Below are 18912 nucleotides of genomic sequence, written 5' to 3'. Positions count from 1 at the left end.
GGACATTAGAAAGGAGTTCAGTATGTTAACTTTTTTTAATCTGCCTTGTTTTATTATGGTGCTACACCTTTTTCTGACTCCCCTGACAAGAATAAGGAGCTTCTCAGATTTAGTTCTCCTGAAATAAACATAAATAACATTTTTTTTCTTTTGTTCTCCCAAAGGATGGGAATTATATTTGCACGGCTATGGGATAAAGGAGGGGCCCTGAGGGCTTTCAACACATCCTATATATAGATTTTCAACTAATTCCCCCTCTTTTCAGCTTGCGTACTACACACAACTCCCACTGCTATACGTGTGTGTGCATGCACACAGGCACTTGTGCTTGGTATCTTGCATATAGGAGGAAATATTTATTAATCAACTATAAACTAATAGCTTACTTTTTACATGGCTCTGAACTGCTAACAGAAAAACATACAATTTCATGTACTATATAAAAGTACTTGTTTCATCTTTTTAAAAAATCTACTCAGCATTCACTTCTGATATGTATCTAGTTGGAAAAGATGCTATTTTCTTCTAAGACCCTGATTATAGATGGACTGGTCCTAGGTATGCATCTAATTCAAGCCACATCAACCATAGTTATCCACACACTCCCAATTAGACTGGCTCAGGAGTGAATACCTAAACTAAGCCAGACTTAGCATCGAGACTCAGTCTCTCACCAGTGAATGAAGTTATAAGGAACAAAGTCCAGGAACTGTTGAGGGCTATATTTCCTAACACATAGAGAAAAAAAAAATCAGTCTGATATAAGAAAGAAATATGATGAGATACACAGAAAGGGGGAAAACAAGACACACAGCAAGAGAATTCCTGGTCCCTGCTGTGTCTAAGGCCCTGTCATATTTTTGAACTTGGAAATGCTGAAAAATTTACAGACATTTAATAGAAAGTTTCATATATCTTAGGAGTATAGAATAAAAAGTTAAAGGAAAGAAGTGAAAACGATTAAGCAGAACTTGAGACACAATACCCTAAAAATCTGTTTAATTTCATTTGTTTTATATAACACACACACACACAAATATTCCCTGTATTTCAGTAGTTCTGGTAGTAGGAGAAAGCGATATTAAAAATGGTATCTAAAACAAAAAGATACTGAAGCATGTCTCAAATCAAACAATGTGCTGGAAGGATATTGCTATGTAAACAGAATCACTGCTTTATAACTCTGGAATCCAAGAACTACAAGGACCAATAACAACAAAAAAACCACAATCATCTTTCTACAGGATGTCCACACAGCAACTGGATCACTTGATGGGAAGTAATGGACTAGGGGAAGAAACTTCTTTTAATAAAAATGCACAAAACTAATAGTTTACTTTCGTTCGTGTACAGGGGGAATAAAAGATTCTTAGTTATTTTTCAACTTCATGACACAACAAAACAAGCAGGCAGACAGCAACAGCTAAGAAGTGGGGATCCTGAGTGATGTGCTACACAAAAGGTACTTAAAAGAATCCTAAGTATGCCACTACCACATTCTTTAAGACCACCACCTTTTAGACTGCATTTGAGTTAGAGTCTAAGGCTAAAAAAAGCCCCTATATCTTTCAAAGGAACACTTTTCTTTTGGTTTAATAGAATCAGTGATTACTCCTTTGTTCTTCTGACCAAAAACAGCTTCAAATTGGGTGAACTAAACTTGTTCCATCACACAGAAGAGTATTCTCTAGGAAACAGGCAGTGGAGTCTGGGCTACTATTATTAATTTCAGAATTAGATTTTTAGACCTGAAGGGATATTTACAGTTCTAATTCTATCATCTTCATAGGTGAAGGTGCATATAGGTTGAATAATTAGATGTGAAAATTGCTTTAGTTTATAAACACACACCACTCAACACTAGCTAACTGAATAGCTTTTAAAAATAAGCCAAGACAATGGCTTATTGCCATTTTCATTATCAACACTACTAGACTTGTTAAGCCCACTTCTCACCTGGACTACTGCAAAATCCTCCTAACTAGTTTCCAACTTCAGTCTTAGACCTCCAACAAAACCTATTTTCTATACAGCTACCAGTCTTGCCTATTTAAGACAGAAACGTAACCAGGTCTTTCCCCTGAGTAAAATTCTGTAATGGTTTCCCAGGAAACAGGGTAAAATCTGAGCTCTGTAGCATGGAATACAAGGCCCTTTGTGACCTGCTCCCTGCCTACCTCTTTAGCCTCTTCTGCTGTCTGTAGCTTTCTACATGCATCATACACTATTATTCTCTTCTCCTCTCTGCTTTCAAATCACACTGGACCGTACTCAGCTCCACGAATGTGCTTTGAGCCCTCCTGCAGCAGGGCCACTGAAACTCTTTTCCAGGCATGGAACATAATTTTTAACTATCAAAATCCTGTTTTCACTTACTAATTCTTTAGTCTTCAGCTCTAATGTTAGTTTTTTAGGAAGCCTTCCCAGATACAACAGACATCTTACTCTATCTCTACTATCACTTTTCACAGTTTGTAATTACATGCTGTAGTTTTTGATTAGTGCCATGAGGGTAGGGATACTATCTGCTTTGCTTGTCATGGAATCTCTGATGACTCACAGAGTGCACATGATACATAGTTAGCAGAAATGTGAAAAAGATTTATTTATTTATTTTCCAATGACATTGATTAAAACCAATAATGAGTAACTAAAGATACTCTAGAGTCTTTCTCTTTTTTAATGAAAATATGAGCTGTCTATTAGTAAGGACAACAATAAGGGATATAAGGTTGAGTACAATAAAATTAATATCTCTAGATCATTACATTAGAGATGGCAAAGATCTTAGGGTCATGATAATTTTTTAAAAATAGAATTTTTTTCCCTTTTATACTTCTGTTTCAAGATGATAGAGCAAGCATATAATGTAGCCCTCCCCTTCTACACCAAACCTCTTTATTCATCATAAATCTGTAAGGAACGCCCAAAGATGAAAAGCCATTAGGATAAAACTAGAGAGAGAAACAGCAGCTCAGGATGCAGGCAGGAGAATGCAACTGCAGGTATATTTCTGTATTCATATAAGCATGAATGTGCACATACATCCACATTCCTAAACCTCATTCCTAACCCTTAAGGTTCAGGTCTTGTGAGAGGTGTTAGCTTTCAGAAAGGAACTGTTAAGAGTGGGAGAATGGGTTGGAAAGAGAGAGAAGAGCCCCAGGAATAGGGGGAATTAAATAGCAGCCTACCCTCCAAACATTCCATCTTTTTCTCTCAGTCCAAATGAAAATTGCACACTCCTAAATATCTCCCTCCAAGCAGATTACATAGACTCTGCCAATGTTCTACTCTCAACTACAAAGTTGAATGCAATTCTCCCCAACTTACCAACTTACAAATTCAGTGCAATTCTAATCAAAGCATCTATAGGTTGGTTTATTTTTTAAGTACGTGAGAAACAATATGTATGACTGGGACACTGTGCTGTGTACTAGAGATTGACACATTGTAATTGACTGTACTTCAATAATAAAAAAAAAGTACACGAGAAACAAATTCTAAAATTTACAGAGAAGAGCAAAGGTTGAAAGATCCTGAAGAACCACCGGGCCCCAGATTTGCTCTATTAGTTATTAAGAATTAGAAGCTATAACAATTAAGGCAGTATAGTATTAGTGCAGGTACAGACAAGTAAGCCAACACAATAAAACAGAAAACACAGAAACGGATCCTGGCACACACAGAAACCTGACAGATAATAGCTAGTATTTGCAGGTCAGTGGTGAAATGATAAAAGTTTCAATAAATGGTCTGGAACATTGGTTTAAAAAAAAGGTGAAAATGATCAAACTGTACATTGGAAACATGTGTGGTTTACTGTACAGGACCCATACCACAATAAAGGTATTTTTTTTAAAAGGTGAAAATGAATCTCTCTTAACAAATACACAAAAACCAAATCCAGATAGTTAAAGGTTTAAACTGTAAAACCCAAACCGTAAAACTTTTAGAAAAACGTAAGACAATACCTTTGATCCCTAGTTTGGCAAAAATTTCTTAAATTACAAAAAGCTCAAACTTTAGACAAAGGAAAGGAACTGATCAACTCAACTACACCAAAATTAGTAACTTTTATTCATCAACAGATACCACTAAAAGGGTGAAAAGGTATAGTGCAACCTGGAAAACTGTATTTAATAACATACAGCTGACAAAGGATTAGTATATAGACTATAAGGAATGTTTATTAATAACAGACAAGGAAAAACAACTGAATAGAAAAATGGATTAAAAAACAGATTTGTCACAGAAAACACAAATGAATAGTAAATTAACATGTGAAAAGACATCTAATCCCAAGTCATCAGGGAAACTGGAATTAAAACTGCAAAGAGATATCATTTCACAACTCTCAAATTGGCAAACATTAAAGTCCCATAATACAAGAATTTGCAAGGATGTTCAGCAGTGGGAACATGTTCTGTGGGTGAGAATGAACATTGAAACAAACAAACAAACAAACAAACAAACGCTTTAGAAAGCAATTTGATAAACCTTGTCAAGTCAAACATGGGAATACCCTGTAACCCAACAATTTTACTACTAAGTATATACCTCATAGCAACCTTTAAGTCTTTGGCCAGGATCCACATCAATACATTTTATATCCTGACCCAACCACACACATACAACTGAAACAAGACTCACTGTGTTCTATATACTCTTATTTATGTTCTATTTCATTTAGTGTTATCCACTATATAGATTTCATAAACCACAATGCAGTGGTTTTTAACATTAGACGCACATTAGAATCACCTGAGGTATTAAAAAAAAATCAAAAGTAAAACCAAAACTGATGCCCAGGTAAGCTTCTGAAGACTGATACAATTGGTCTGCGACGAGCATGGACACAGATTTATTTAATTAAGCTTCCCAAGAGATTCTAATAAGCAATTAGAATCAAAACAACCTGAGGTTTGAAAAACACTGCCCTAGAAGAATACTTGCACATAGCCACCAAGAGATATGTTCAAAAGTACACATAGCAGCATTGTTCATGAAAACAATCCAAATGTCTATTGATAGGAGACCAGGTAAATAAATTGCCATATATTTATACAGCGTACTAGTATAAAAAGTGAAAATGAACAAACTACAGCTACATATGTCAACATCACCAGTGAAAGTGAACTACAGTTATAAATATCAACATAAATCTCAAAAACATAAAGTTCAATGGAAAACATACATCCTGAAAATATGCATATGCTGTAGTATAACTCCATTTATAAAATGTTCCCAAATAGGCAAACTTAAGTCATAATTATTTGGGGATATTATGTCATAAGATTATAGTAAGAAGCAAGAAATTAAAAATGCAAAATTCAGGGTGGTGGATATTGCAGAAGAGGAGGAGGGGAAGGAAAAGACGGGACACGGCAGATGGGGATTTCAGGGCATACTGATAAAAATTCTAGGCTGGGTGGTCACTACAAGAGTGTTTATTAAAATATATACATTATGTACACTATACTCCCATGTGTATGATGTTACTACAAAACTAAAAAATTAAGGCAAAATTCTATTTATACAAAATTCTATAACAGGCTAAACTGATCAAAGGTAAAAAGTCAGACAGAGGTTGCCTAAAGAGGGGGGAGGAGTAGACTGTTTGGGACAGGATGTGAAAGAGCTTTCTGGGGAGATGGATATGGTGCATGATGTGATATGGGGAGAATGGTAATGGCTTACACAGGTGTATCCATTTGTCAAAATTGTATTTCAACATAGGTAAATTTTACCTAAAGAGTAAGTGGAGAAAGAATAATTGTTGAATCTGGGTTACAAGGTTTGTTAGACTGTTATACTTTGTATATGTTCGACATTTTCTACTTTTTAAGAGAAAGAAGAAAAGGTATTGGATAAGAAAGGCAAAGTTTTTTTTTTTTAAGAGCTTGTAAATTTTTAAGACTAGCACTAAAAAGTTATTATGTATTGAATACAAGAAGCACAAGAAAACAAATCTCCAAAAAAAATTTTAATGGATGTCAATTACAGCCCTCAAAAGCTGATAAAACTAAAGGTAATCAAAGCCATCCCTAGGACTCCAGGACCCTCAGTTTCCCTTTGTTGGGGGTGACCATGAGTTAGTTACAGCTGATAAGTATTTCTGGGAGAAAGGAAAAGAAAAGGAAGTTAATGAAGGAGGGTAAAACTGGAAGATTCTCAATTATGATCAGAGAGGCAGGCATGCTTTTCTGCATCTACGGAAAAGCATGTTCAAATTGCTCACAAACCCCACCAATTTACCCAAAGTACTGGACTGTCCGTACTTTCTCTTTTGTGCTCTTCTTTTCCTCTTTCCAAGGCTGTCCCCAAGTACATTTTATCCTATCTTGGGCATTCCCTTACCCCATTTTGCATTCTGCTCTCCACAGGCAAATAATTTCTACCCTTTGAGCAATTTCTTCTGGTATTAACCTCCATAAATTTTTTTTCTGGCTTTCATAATTACAAATACCATGTTTACACTGACATTTTTTAGGTTTACAATACACTGACTTACTACTATGATGAGGAAAGATGAGGATTTAGTGCTCTACAACGTATAAACTTTATTTGCCTTCTTTACACACATACTTTTAGGTTCATTTCCTAATTTCCCCCTTTATCTTTTGCTTAATCCTGTCTAAGCACATACATTTTTCATTCTCAAACATGCCAAATACACATGCTACCACTTCTGTTAATAAACTTAAAAAACATACTTCCAGGGGGCTTTTCAGTTACAACCTAATATGAAATTTTAAAAATAAAAGGAAAATTAGAAATAAGAGATACAGATTAAAATGCCCAGGTTTTCAACTGTTCAATAATTATATCCTGTCTGCAAATCTAGATTCTCTATTAGTATTAACTATACTATTACCTCCTTCAAATTTTTACTGATTATGTATTTTTAACTCTCAAATTAAATGTGTATTTGTTGTTATATACAAAGCACTGTTTTCTTCCACTTGGGTTTACCTCTCCATGTAAACTTAGATATCTAAGTGGAAATATATCTTTATCTCCACTTTTATCTATTACTAGCTATCAGAGCCATACTACCATGCTTAACATAATAAAATAAATCAACCCCTAGCCTTTATTCTAAAATCCATTACAGTCCATAATCTCTTATCCAATTCTAAAATCTATAAAGCTCCGAAAAACAAAAGTTCTTTCCTTAGGTTTGGCACCAAAACAAATGTGAATTCAACTAACGTTAAGACTATTTACAGTCTTTACCCCACTTTGTGTAATTAGATCAGTGGTTCTCAACTGGAGGCAATTTTGCTCTGGGAACATCTAGCAACGTTTGAAGACATTTTCAATTGTCACAACTGGGTAGGAGGTGCCACTAATATCTAGCAGGTAAAAGCTAGGAATGATGCTTAACATCCTATAGTGCTTGGGACAGATCCCTGCAACAAGACATTATTTGGCCCTCAAATGTCATTCTTACTGAGGTTGATAAACCCTGGACTAGACTCTTGCTTATAGAAGATACATTAATGTGTTGATTACTGAGTGTTGCCTCAGATGAATCTGAGGAGATTACAGAATACATGATAAAAAGATAGTATTACTACTACTCAAAAGTCAGAAAAACTCTTAATTCCAAAACACAGCTGGCTTCAGAGATTTCATTCAAGATACTGTAGACTATATTACCATACTTTAATAGTCTCTCTCAAATATCACAAATGTCATTAATGTTGGGAAGTCATAAATTATGGCCCAAGTCTTAGAAAATGAAGGAAAGAAGTACAGAAATTCATTGGATGTAACAAGAGTAGGATGAGCAACAACTTTATTCTTTTCTACCACAGTTTAAAATAAATTAGCCTTTCTAATAGTGTTTATATATCACCAATTGTATGTTTATCACCGTAAAAGATAACTTCTTATACTTTAATTAAAAAGATATCAAAACCAGTAATACAAAATAATAATTGAGACTCCTGAAACCACAGTAGCTAATTACCTTTCTCTGTGCTTGAGAATATAGAGATGATTTTATTCCTGGGCTTTTTTTCCTCTGGAACAGAGGGCAACGGTTTCAAACTGTGATTGGCCGACAGAGGGTCTTTGCCTCCAGTGCTAAAAATGGTACTGCTCATTCGCACAGGGGGCGCTGGAGGCTTGTCTTCCAGTTCTCCGTTATCAGACATGATTCCGAATTATGATATGGCCTGAAATAGACAAAAACATAGCGTTAATAACAAAGTAAAACATAGTATGGACAAGTACAAAACAGTAATAATCCCCTCTCCAACTTCAAATTAGAAAACGTTACAAATTTTGCAGATGATAAAGTTAAATCTGCGAAATTTGTAAAACTTAAAGAGACAAAATTGGTTACCAATATAGGCAACCTTCCCTAACAAAGTTGGTAAATGGCTAGCTGAGGGCATCTTTGAAAAGTCACATCCTATTAAGAGGACTATGGTACATTTTGGAAAGCATGGTAACACTAACATATCAAAGTATATCCACTGAATCAATTGATTCTAGGAGTAAATGTTCCAGTAAACAGACAACATGGTCTTAAAAAAGAGAATTCTAAGACGAAGACTATGGGAGTTTGAGATTTGCAAATATTAACTACTATATATAAAATAGATAAAAAAATAAATTTCTTCCGTATAGCACAGGGAACTATATTTAATATCTTGTAGTAACCTATAATGAAAAATATGAAAAGGAATATATGTATGTATATGCATGACTGAAACATTATGCTGTATACAGGAAACTGACACATTGTAACTGACTATACTTCAATTAAAAAAGAAGTATATATGTTAGGAAATAACACCTCACTAAACAAAGTTTTGATTGGTAATTAGATCCTGATTTGATTATGAAGTTATTTAATACATGTAAGTGAATAAAACTTTGCATATGTACAATGGAAAGAATGGCAACTGTTTTTAGATAAAATTAAAAATAACTTAAAAAATTTATTTAGAATGATAGTAGTTGAAGAAAAGTAGGTATAATTTGAGAAGACTTGAGGAGTAAAGAATTTTATCAAATTCCATTCTAAATCTTACAGCTTTTTGTCTTCCTTGATGGGAGTATGTCACAGCACTACTGTATATTTTATATCCCACGATTTATTTTTCAACCTACAAAAGAGGAAGAATGAGAGAAGGTAAAGGGGGAAAATAAACATTTTGGGGGGCACCTAGTTGGAGAAGAGTGTAAAAAAAGTTCATTATGTGTGTATGAGAAAGACTGCCTGAAGTGAAAAAACTACTGGTGGTCAAAAAAAGGAATGGGGGTGGGATCTAAGAAGGTGGTGCAGAAGACATATAGTCAGATGATTCTTCCAAACCAGCTGGTCACATCATGTGTATTACTTCATGAAGTGATAAATCAAGACAGATGTTTATCTTCTTTTTTTCTTTTCTTAGTCAGGTTTTATCCATGCAACACTATTACACTATTATAATACTGTCTCATTAGCATTACTGGAACACATAGATGCATGGAAGAAATCTAACAATAATCTCAATTTTAAGTTCATACTGCCTTTTGAGGGCCTGTACATCTCCTAAAGTAAAATTTTTGCTTGGTGTATGAGAGGTCATCAAAGAGCTGTTTAATTTGTTCCTTTTGACCCATGCTAATCAGTGTTAACATCATCTTAAACCTTTCTACTTTATTCAGATACAAAAGATGCTGATACACCAAAGAGAGATCTTTATCAATAAGACTATTTTTCAGAGACTAAATGAGGAGTAGGAAGGTATCCCCTTCATGTTTGTTACTCAACAACATTGGCAAATCTTTTGGTTCCATGATGGCTAAAAGGTGTGCACAGGCTTATCTTTCCGAATACTGATGGCATTTATAACCTGACCAAATGCGTAGGCGTTGTTAGGCTTGATGATCAGCAGTTGTTCATGGGAATTCTCAGCCCCTCTGCTCGTGTTCCCCTTCTCAGAAGCAAGGCAGTCAGTAGAGATCTCCTCCGAGGTCCTTTCAGGCTCTTCCTTATGGCCTTCATTCACTTCTTGAATTTCAATTTTCCTTCTCTTCTTTTCTTTGTTGAATGATGCTGCATTATCCTGAATATTAAGGATTCTAGTTACCTTGTCCAGTTCCATCCTTGCCTCAACAAACTTGGGTCTAGCAGGAGAACTTTACTGAGATCGTTTAAACTTTTTTGATAATTCTTGAATCCTTTACAAGCAAGGGCTCATCTACAGCACACTTTCACATTCTTGTTATCTGTCCGAAGCGCCTGATTAACAGTCCTGCTTTGCCTCTTCGAATCGACACAGCTTCAAGTAACACAGAGCTCTGTTGGTATAAATAGCACATTCCTTGTTAATCTTTAAGCATTCACTGTATTTGTGAAGGGCATCTTTATAGTTTTTGTCCTTTACACATTGATTTCCTTCTTCTTTAAGGGTTTTAAACATGATTTTCATCTGTGATGCCTGGCTGGTGATGGCTGCAGCAGTTTCCCACTTGTTCTAGGGGCGACTCTGCTGCAGGCTGCCAGGCTCGCAACTGCGCAGCAGTTTCTCCTGCTAGCTTGGTCCACCCAGAGCCATTAAAATTCTTGTTATTCTGTTAATACTGTCATTTGCTATCTGGATTCTGCAGTCTGTGTGCAACACGGTTTTATAATCCACATAAGCTTTCTCATACTGCTCTGAAGTTTCATAGGCCATTGCTCATTGAAGAAGAGGCTTGACTGAGAACAGATGAAGTTCCACAGCCCTGTTACAATCTTGAATGCAGCCATGCAGTTTAATGTAAGATGCTCAGATCCTCTGCACTTCCACTTCCAGCAGGCTCCAGCTGCGCAACTGCCACTGAACACTTGAGGGCTGCCTTGGTGAACGTCCAGGTTTTTTTTTTTAATATGCATATTTTTACTGAAGTATAGTCAGTTTACAATGTTGTGTCAATTTCTGGTGTACACCACAATGCTTCAGTTCTATATGAACATACATACATTCCTTTTCATATTCTTTTTCACCGTAAGTTACTACAAGATATTGAATATATAGTTTCCTGCACTATACAGCATGAACTTCTTGTTTATCTATTATATATGTATAAGTTAGTATCTGCAAATCTGTTAACTCCCAATTTATCCCCTCCCATCCCTTTCCCCTCTGGTAACCACAAGTTTGTTTTCTGAGAGTCTTTTTCTGTTTTGCAAATAAATTAGTTTGTCTTTTTTTTTTTTAGATCCCACATATAAGTGATTTCTGTTTTGCAAATAAGCTTGTTTATCTTTTTCTTTTTTTAGATTCCACATATAAGTGATATTATATGGTATTTTTTTTTCCCTTTATGGCTTACTTCACTTAGAATGACAGTCTCCAGGTCCATCCATGTTGCTGCAAATGACATTATTATTTTTTATGGCTGAGTAGTATTCCACTGTATAAATATACCACAGCTTCTTTATCCATTCATCTGTCAGTGGACAGTTACATTGTTTCCATGTCTTGGCTATTGTGTACAATGCTGCTATGAACATTGGGGTGCATGTATCTTTTTGAATTAAGGTTCCCTCTCGATATATGCCCAGGAGTGGGATTGCTGGATCATATGGTAAGTCTATTTTTACTTTTCTGGGGAATCTCCATACTAGGCTGCGCCAAACTGCATTCCCACCAGCAGTGTAAGAGGGTTTCCTTTTCTCCACACCCTCTCCAGCATTTATCATTTGTGGACTTTTCAATGATGGCCATTCTGAGTGGTGTGAGATGATACCTTATTGTAGTTTCGATTTGCATTTCTCTGATAATTAGCGATACTGAGCATTTCTTCATGTGCCTGTTGGCCATTTGTATGTCTTCATTGGAGAATTGCTTGTTTAGGTCTTCTGCCCATTTTTGGAATGGGTTTTTTTTTCTTATTAAGCTGTATGAGTTGTTTATATATTCTGGAGATTCACCCCTTCTCAGTCTCATCTTTTGCAAATATTTTCTCCCATTCCATAGGTTGTGTTTTTGTTTTGCTTATGGTTTCCTTCGCTGTGCAAAAGCTTATTAGGTCCCATTTTCTTATTTTTGCTTTTATTTCTATTGCCCGGGTAGACTGCCCATTGCTGAGATTTCTGTCAGAGAATGTTTTGTCTACATTTTCTTCTAAGAGGTTTATAGTGTCTTGTCTTATGTTTTGCCTATGTTTTCTTCTAGGAGGTTTATTGTGTCTTATCTTATATTTAAGTCTTTAAGCCATTTTGAGTTTATTTTTGTGTATAGTGTGAAGGAGTTTTCTAACTTCATTGATTTATATGCAGCTGTCCAGTTTTCCCAACACCATTTGCTGAAGAGACTGTCTTTATTCCATTGTATGTTCTTGTCTCCTTTGTCAAAGATTAATTGACCAAAAGTTTGTGGATTTATTTCTGGGCTCTCTATTCTCTTCCATTTTGAAGAGGGGTGACAGTTATACAGGAAATCTACTGTATCTGAAACTTCTCTATTAATCTAAAACTATTCCAAAATAAAAGTCTATTAAAAAAAAAGGAATAAATAAGTTCCTCAAAAAGTTAAGTACAGAGTAACCTACCATATGACCTAGCAATTCCACTTCCAGTATATGCCTAAAAGAATTGAAAATGTTTGCACCAAAACTTGCATATGAATGCTCACAGCATCATTATTCATAGTCAAAAAATGAAAATCAAAATATCAATGGATGAACAGATAGACAAATTATGTCATATCTATACAATGGAATATTGTTTGACTACAAAAAGGAGTGAAGTACTGACACATGCTACAACATGAAATAAACCTTGAAAACACAGGTGAAAACAGTCAAGATACTAAAAGACAACAAATTATATGACTCCATTTATATGAAATGTCCAGAACAGGCAAATCCACAGAGACTGAGAGTAGAGTAGATTAGAGGTTGCTAGTGGATGAGATGAATGACATGTGACTGCTGATGCTTTGTGGGGAATAAAAATGTTCTGGTATTAGACATCAGTAATGGTTGTACAATCTTGTGAATATATTAAAACCACTGAGTTGCATGCTTTAAAATGGTAAATTTCAGCTATGTGAATTATATCTCAATTTAAAAAAGGAATTAATAACATTTACCTCATAGAATAAAGATTAAATGAGCTAGTAACTGAATGCTGCTGCTATTACTATCACAGTATTATTATTCATAAGATTCTATGCTAGAAGTTGGAGAATACAAGGACTTAATTCTTCTCCAAGAGTTCATAATCTACTGGGAGAGACCAACACATATGTGTTTAAGTTAGGTTATGCCCTTTATCAACAACTGTTCTCAACACATGCAAAACATTTTGGCCTCAAGATTCCTTCACATGCTTAAAAATTACCAAGGATCTCAATTTTTGTTTATGTGAGTTATATCTATCTATATTCACTATAAGAAATTTAAATAAGTTATTTAAATATTTATTTCATTAAAAAATAATAAACCCATTACATGTTAGTATAAATTACATTTTTATGAAAAATAATATTTTTCAAAACAGAGTATAGTGAGAAGAGTGGCATTATTTTATATTTCTGCAAATCTTTTAAATGTCTGGCTTAGTAGAAGACAGTTGGATTCTCATATCTGCTTCTGCATTCAATTTATTGTGTTCTGTTTTGGTTAAAGTGTATGAAGAAAATCTGGTCTTATACACATATGTAGCTGAAAGGAGTATTTTAACAGCTTTCAGATAATTGTGGATATTGTTCTTTGATACTACACCAAACTCAACCTTCATAAGGTTAGCTATGGAATCTGAAACCAGAGCAATACATCTTTTGTACTCTGTTACATTAAACCCATTGATTTCTTTTGTACTTTGAATCGATCTTTTACCTATGCATGAATTTTATAATGTCATGAATTCATTACTTGGAAATTACTGCCTTGTTCAAATATTAAGATATTCCAACATTGACATATTTTATTATAGAATAAAAATAAAATCACATTCAATATCACCACTAATCTCATCAGAAAAGTCTAAGTATTAGGAAATCATCAAACTCAAGAAAGTGGATATAAGTTTTCTAAAATTCTAATTTTCATTTGAAAATTTAATCAATTAACAACCAATTCTTTCATTCATTCATTTTCAAGAAAACATCTGCCAAATACCTAAGTCTCAACAATCAGAGTTTTTCAGTGAGCCAGTCGTCGTTTCAAATAAATGGATCCAGGAAGAAAGGCCTTTTCAAGTTCAGTCACATAAATGGTTTTTGTAAGACAACCATTTCACACTTCCTCGGTACCTTATGAGTACTTCTCATTTTTCTATATAAAATACTTTAAAAGTAAACTCAAAAGGAGAGATATAGTAAGATTAATAATTTTATTTTTTCATCAAATACATTCTTAAGTGAAACTGGCTTTTAAAAAAAACATAGCTACTGCCTTGAATTGTGTTAAAGTACAGGCAATTTTACCCACCATTGCTTTTTTGTTTTTGTATATATATTATTTTTATTCAAGTATAGTCAGTTTACAATGTTGTGTCAATTTCTGGTGCACAGCATAATGCTTCAGTCACCCATGAACATACATATATTTGTTTTCATATTCTTTTTCACCATAAGTTACTATAAGATACTGAATATAGTTACCTGTGCTACATAGTATGAACTTGTTGTTTATCTATTTTATATATAGTAGTTAGTATTATTCACCATTGCTTTTGCATCTTCAATGCAAATGTCAACACAGTGTAAAAGGCAAAGAATGTCTTAGCATTATTATGAAAATAGGTTTTGACTCATGGACTCTAAGGGTACCACCGAACACTCTTTGAGAACTGCTGCTTTAGTGTGTACCCCAGCTCTGTACTTCACTCTCATATCCCCAATTCTTTCTGATGTGTTACTGAGGAGGCAGAAGACCTGTATTTCCTCCTATACTCTACAGAACACATTTTAACATAGGAAAAGGTAATCATTGGCTAGATTTCTAAGCTAGGGCACAGAAACCTAATCAAATCTTGAATATAGTTCAAAATCTATACATATGCAATGAGATTTACTATACTGTTTTTTGTAACAAAGCCCAGAAAGATCAGTAACTTTAATGCGTTAGCCAGAGAGACTGTCATTTATTTATATGAAAATACCACCACCAAATTCTAAAGCAAACAACATTAACAAGGCAATCTTCAGAACATAGCCTTTCCTTATACTTAGGTTATTCAAAAAAAATTTCTTTTCAGCTCTATTTTAATATACCATGTAGCAACTTTTTAAATTTTCTGCACAAATTCAGCCCAATAAAACTAAAGAGGAGCGAATACACTGTTTCAGAACTTTCTTCTTTTTCTACATTATAAAGTTAAATTAGCTTTGTCTCAAGGAAATCCCAGTTAACATGAAGTACTGTTAGGCAACACACGTCTAAAAAAACTCAAATTTTATGAGTCACAGATGTCCCTAATGAAATTACTCAAGATGACAAATATGATGGCAATAATTCTAAGTAATATGACTCATAAGCAATTGCTCGCAGTGAATATAAGCATGACCCTTGATACAACATTGATGACTCTGCCACCAGCTTAGCCGGGGACTTGCTCACTTCCTTTCAGGATTTCTCTAATGAAATGTTTTCAGCTGCTGTTCAGAAAAAGAGGTTAGAAGAAGCCCATTAGCTTCTCAAAGAGTTTCTATACATTCAATTTTTGTTTAGAGAAAGAAATTAGAATTGATTGACTAAAAATAATACATGATAACAATCTCCCTGGCTATACTTTCCTCAGCAGCTACTAAACTCTGCCATTTAGGGCCATTTACTACTAAATCAAACTGATCTCACATGAACACACCACATAAATCCTGTGCTTCATGTTCCACAAATATACCAAAGACTTTCCTGGCCTAAACCATCTTTGGGTATACATGTCTCCATTCTCAAATTTTCTTTATCCGTTTCTCTGCCCAACCAAATCTTTCAATGCTTAGTAAAACTTATTTCCTATGTAAGGTCATGCCCGTCTGTCCCTGTTCAAAATGATCCTTCATACCCTCTGAACGTGAGTTATATAGGAAAATAAATACAGAGAGTATTAAAATTGGACTAGAATTCATCTGGTCCACCTTCCTTACTTGATTTGTGAAGAATCTGACTTACCAAAGAGTAAGCAGTTTTGCCTAAAGTCACACAAATCTAATTACTAACAGAACTAGGACCAGAATTCAAGTTTACTAACAACTCTTCATCTCATGTTTTTTTCTTAATTATATTAATATATCAGACCATTCTTTGGCAATGAATTATAACTGTGGATGAGTAATTATTATTTTAGGTGTTTCTCCTGCCCAAGACTTCAAACAATTCAAAAGCAGGAATTATACTACTACTACTGCTACTACATTATTTTACTACCTCAACACAGATCATTGTGTTTATCTAACAATAAAGTTCACTGATTTATGGCACTACACTCTGTCCCTGGATGAAATATTGTTCTTCCTGAATCAAACAGGATTTCACAAGACAACATATAAACTACCCTATATGAAAAATATCTTTGGAAAGTTTTATACTTTCCCCCCAACAGCTGACTCATGGCCTTAGTCTTCAGTCCTTTTCCATGAAGCAGTGTAGTTTTTTGTTTACTGCTTCTACTGATGGTGTCAAATGCCTAAAACATGCCAAATGAATATGTGATAAGGTTCTTTACATCTTATATTTTAGGAGAAACAAAGAATATAAGAACAATTCATTATAAAATACTGATTTACCAATATTTTGCTCCACCATTACTCAAAAATGTTTTATAAGAAAGGGCAAAATGGTAAGTAATGCCTCTCTCCAAATCTGTTTAAACACTTTTTGCTACTTTTCAGTGAAAAACAAGTAGGCTAAATAAAAAGCATGCCCAAAACACACTGTACTTTTCTAACAGGACCATTGTTTAATTGTGACACAACTCAAAGACAAACAATTCATCAATTGTCCACTGAAGGAGATGAGGGGAAGGCTAAATACACAACAGAAATAAAAAAAGAAGTGGTGTCTGGAACCAGTCAGTCCAACTAGGAGAAATTACTAAATTTATTATAATTTACTCAGACCATTTAAGTTACTGCAAGTAAAAACCATATACTACTGAAAAACATGATTTTAAAAGCACAATTTTGCTTTGTATTTTTACTTACGTTTTATACATAACATACCTTAATTTTTTAGTACCTTATGAATATAATAATACATCACTATCTGATAAGACATCTAACAATCTCTCAATAAGGTCTAAGAGCCCCAACATCACTGGCTTTTTTTATCCCATCCCCCTCTAAAAAAGCTTCAAATGCCCCTGAGAGCAAAAGCATCAATGAAAATATCCCAGATCACCTTAGATGGAAAACACACACTATGAAAGGAAAGTTCACAAATCAGAAAGAAAGGAGTGTGTTCATTTGGAAGCAATGGCTATAATATCAGGCCTACTGTAGCAAAGCCAGAAAGGAAAAGAGGCAAATGAGGAAGAAAAGAGATGTAGAAAACAACTGAGGCACTGGTAAAGAATAAAGGAAAATAAAAAATTTTGCTTTGAACACAAATAAATAAAGGATTGGAAAGCATATCAAATCTTTAAATATGCATGGATAAGCTAGTTAAGATAAAAGGGATGTTTCCATAAAGTGCAAAGCAAAGTGAAACCAGGAACAAGAGAGTAAGCAATTTAGTAATCCAGTTATTCTCGAGGGATTTTTGACTAAACCCTGTAGACCTTAAACTTGTACTTTGATGGCTGTCACAGGGGACAGGTGATAAAACCCAGGGTCTGCCTAAATTGAAGTCCCTCCCATATAAGGCTAGGATCTAAAAGCTATAATCTGTATAAGAGTAAATCAGAAATAAATACCTCTGTGCAGAAGGGGAAAAATAAAACCTTTCCCTTAAGTATTTTGAGCCCACTAATAACAATGGGTGCAGGGCAGCAGGGAACCTCTGAGAAATACTAACAACAGAAAGCATGTTTGTGGTCTGAATTCATCCCATCTATCAGGTCCCCCCAATTCCTAAACAGGTTTATCGAATGTGGCCACGTTGGTAGCATTCCCTAGTGAATGACAGAATCAAATATAAATACAAAGCCTCCCTGGGACAAAACAAATTCAACACAGGTCTCAAAAAATAACCAAAGATCAAATTCTAAGGAAAAAGAACAGCTCATAGGGAAAGTTCAGAAAACAAACAATGCACAACATTGTAAAATGATTATAACTCAATAAAAAAAGTTAAAAAAAAATGAAGGACATCTTGGTTGCTTCTAAGTTTTGACAATTATGAATAAAGCTGCTACAAAAAAAAAAAAAAAGAAAAGAAAAGAAAGAAAGAAAACAAACAATGCACCATAATTGAGAACTAATCAAAACAGGCTGGTGAAACAGATGTGAAATAATCTGATATAGAACATGTGTAAGAATCTCAAATATAAAAGCAGAAAAAAATATGAAAAACAGCCATACAGAACTTTCAGTAAGAAAAAAATACAATACCTGAAAATCAAAACTCAATATTTGAAGTAAAGAGCAGCATGGACTCAGCAGAAGAGAGAATTAGTGAACTGGAAGATATATGTGAAGGAAGTACCTAGAATGCAGCACAGAATGACAAAGAGAAAATATAAAACAATAGTAAGATGAGTAGGCCAGATGATCTAAGATACAACTATGTGGAGTTCCAGAAGATGATGATAGAATGAAGGACTCATTCACTAGATAAATTAGGGCTGAGAAAATTTCTAGAACCAATGAAGGACACAAATCTGTAAGTTAAAGAAATCAAAAGCAGGATAAAATGTAATCTATGCACATCAAAGTGAAGGCACATCATAGTGAAAGTAAGATCAAAGAGTTCTTAATATCAGCCAAAGGAGAAAAAAGGGATAAACTTCACAGAAGTGCCAGTTGGACTCTGAGC

The 18912-nt window shown here is 34.5% G+C and overlaps 1 protein-coding gene and 1 pseudogene across 5 annotated transcripts in view; both read right to left on the bottom strand.

Moving 5' to 3' along the window:
- The window catches only part of PAK2 (p21 (RAC1) activated kinase 2), a 70332-nt gene that overhangs the window by 27109 nt on the left and 24311 nt on the right, over positions 1–18912 (bottom strand). For 4 of the 5 annotated variants that reach the window (XM_074365363.1, XM_074365355.1, XM_045519838.2 and 1 more), the window contains one exon: positions 7979–8186. In XM_074365363.1, coding sequence (XP_074221464.1) covers positions 7979–8165 — 187 coding nt within the window. In that variant the 5' untranslated portion in view covers positions 8166–8186. Of the gene's footprint in view, positions 1–7978; positions 8187–9050; positions 9126–18912 lie in introns of all 5 variants that reach the window. The other variant, XM_010959307.3, reaches the window with a different exon arrangement.
- Positions 9136–18909, bottom strand: LOC105072428 (sperm-associated antigen 1 pseudogene; annotated as a pseudogene).

This window comes from Camelus bactrianus, chromosome 1, assembly GCF_048773025.1.
Source record: "Camelus bactrianus isolate YW-2024 breed Bactrian camel chromosome 1, ASM4877302v1, whole genome shotgun sequence".
Classification (NCBI taxonomy): domain Eukaryota; kingdom Metazoa; phylum Chordata; class Mammalia; order Artiodactyla; family Camelidae; genus Camelus; species Camelus bactrianus.
Note: the sequence above shows the minus strand (reverse complement) of the source record. Positions and strands in the feature narration are given on the sequence as shown.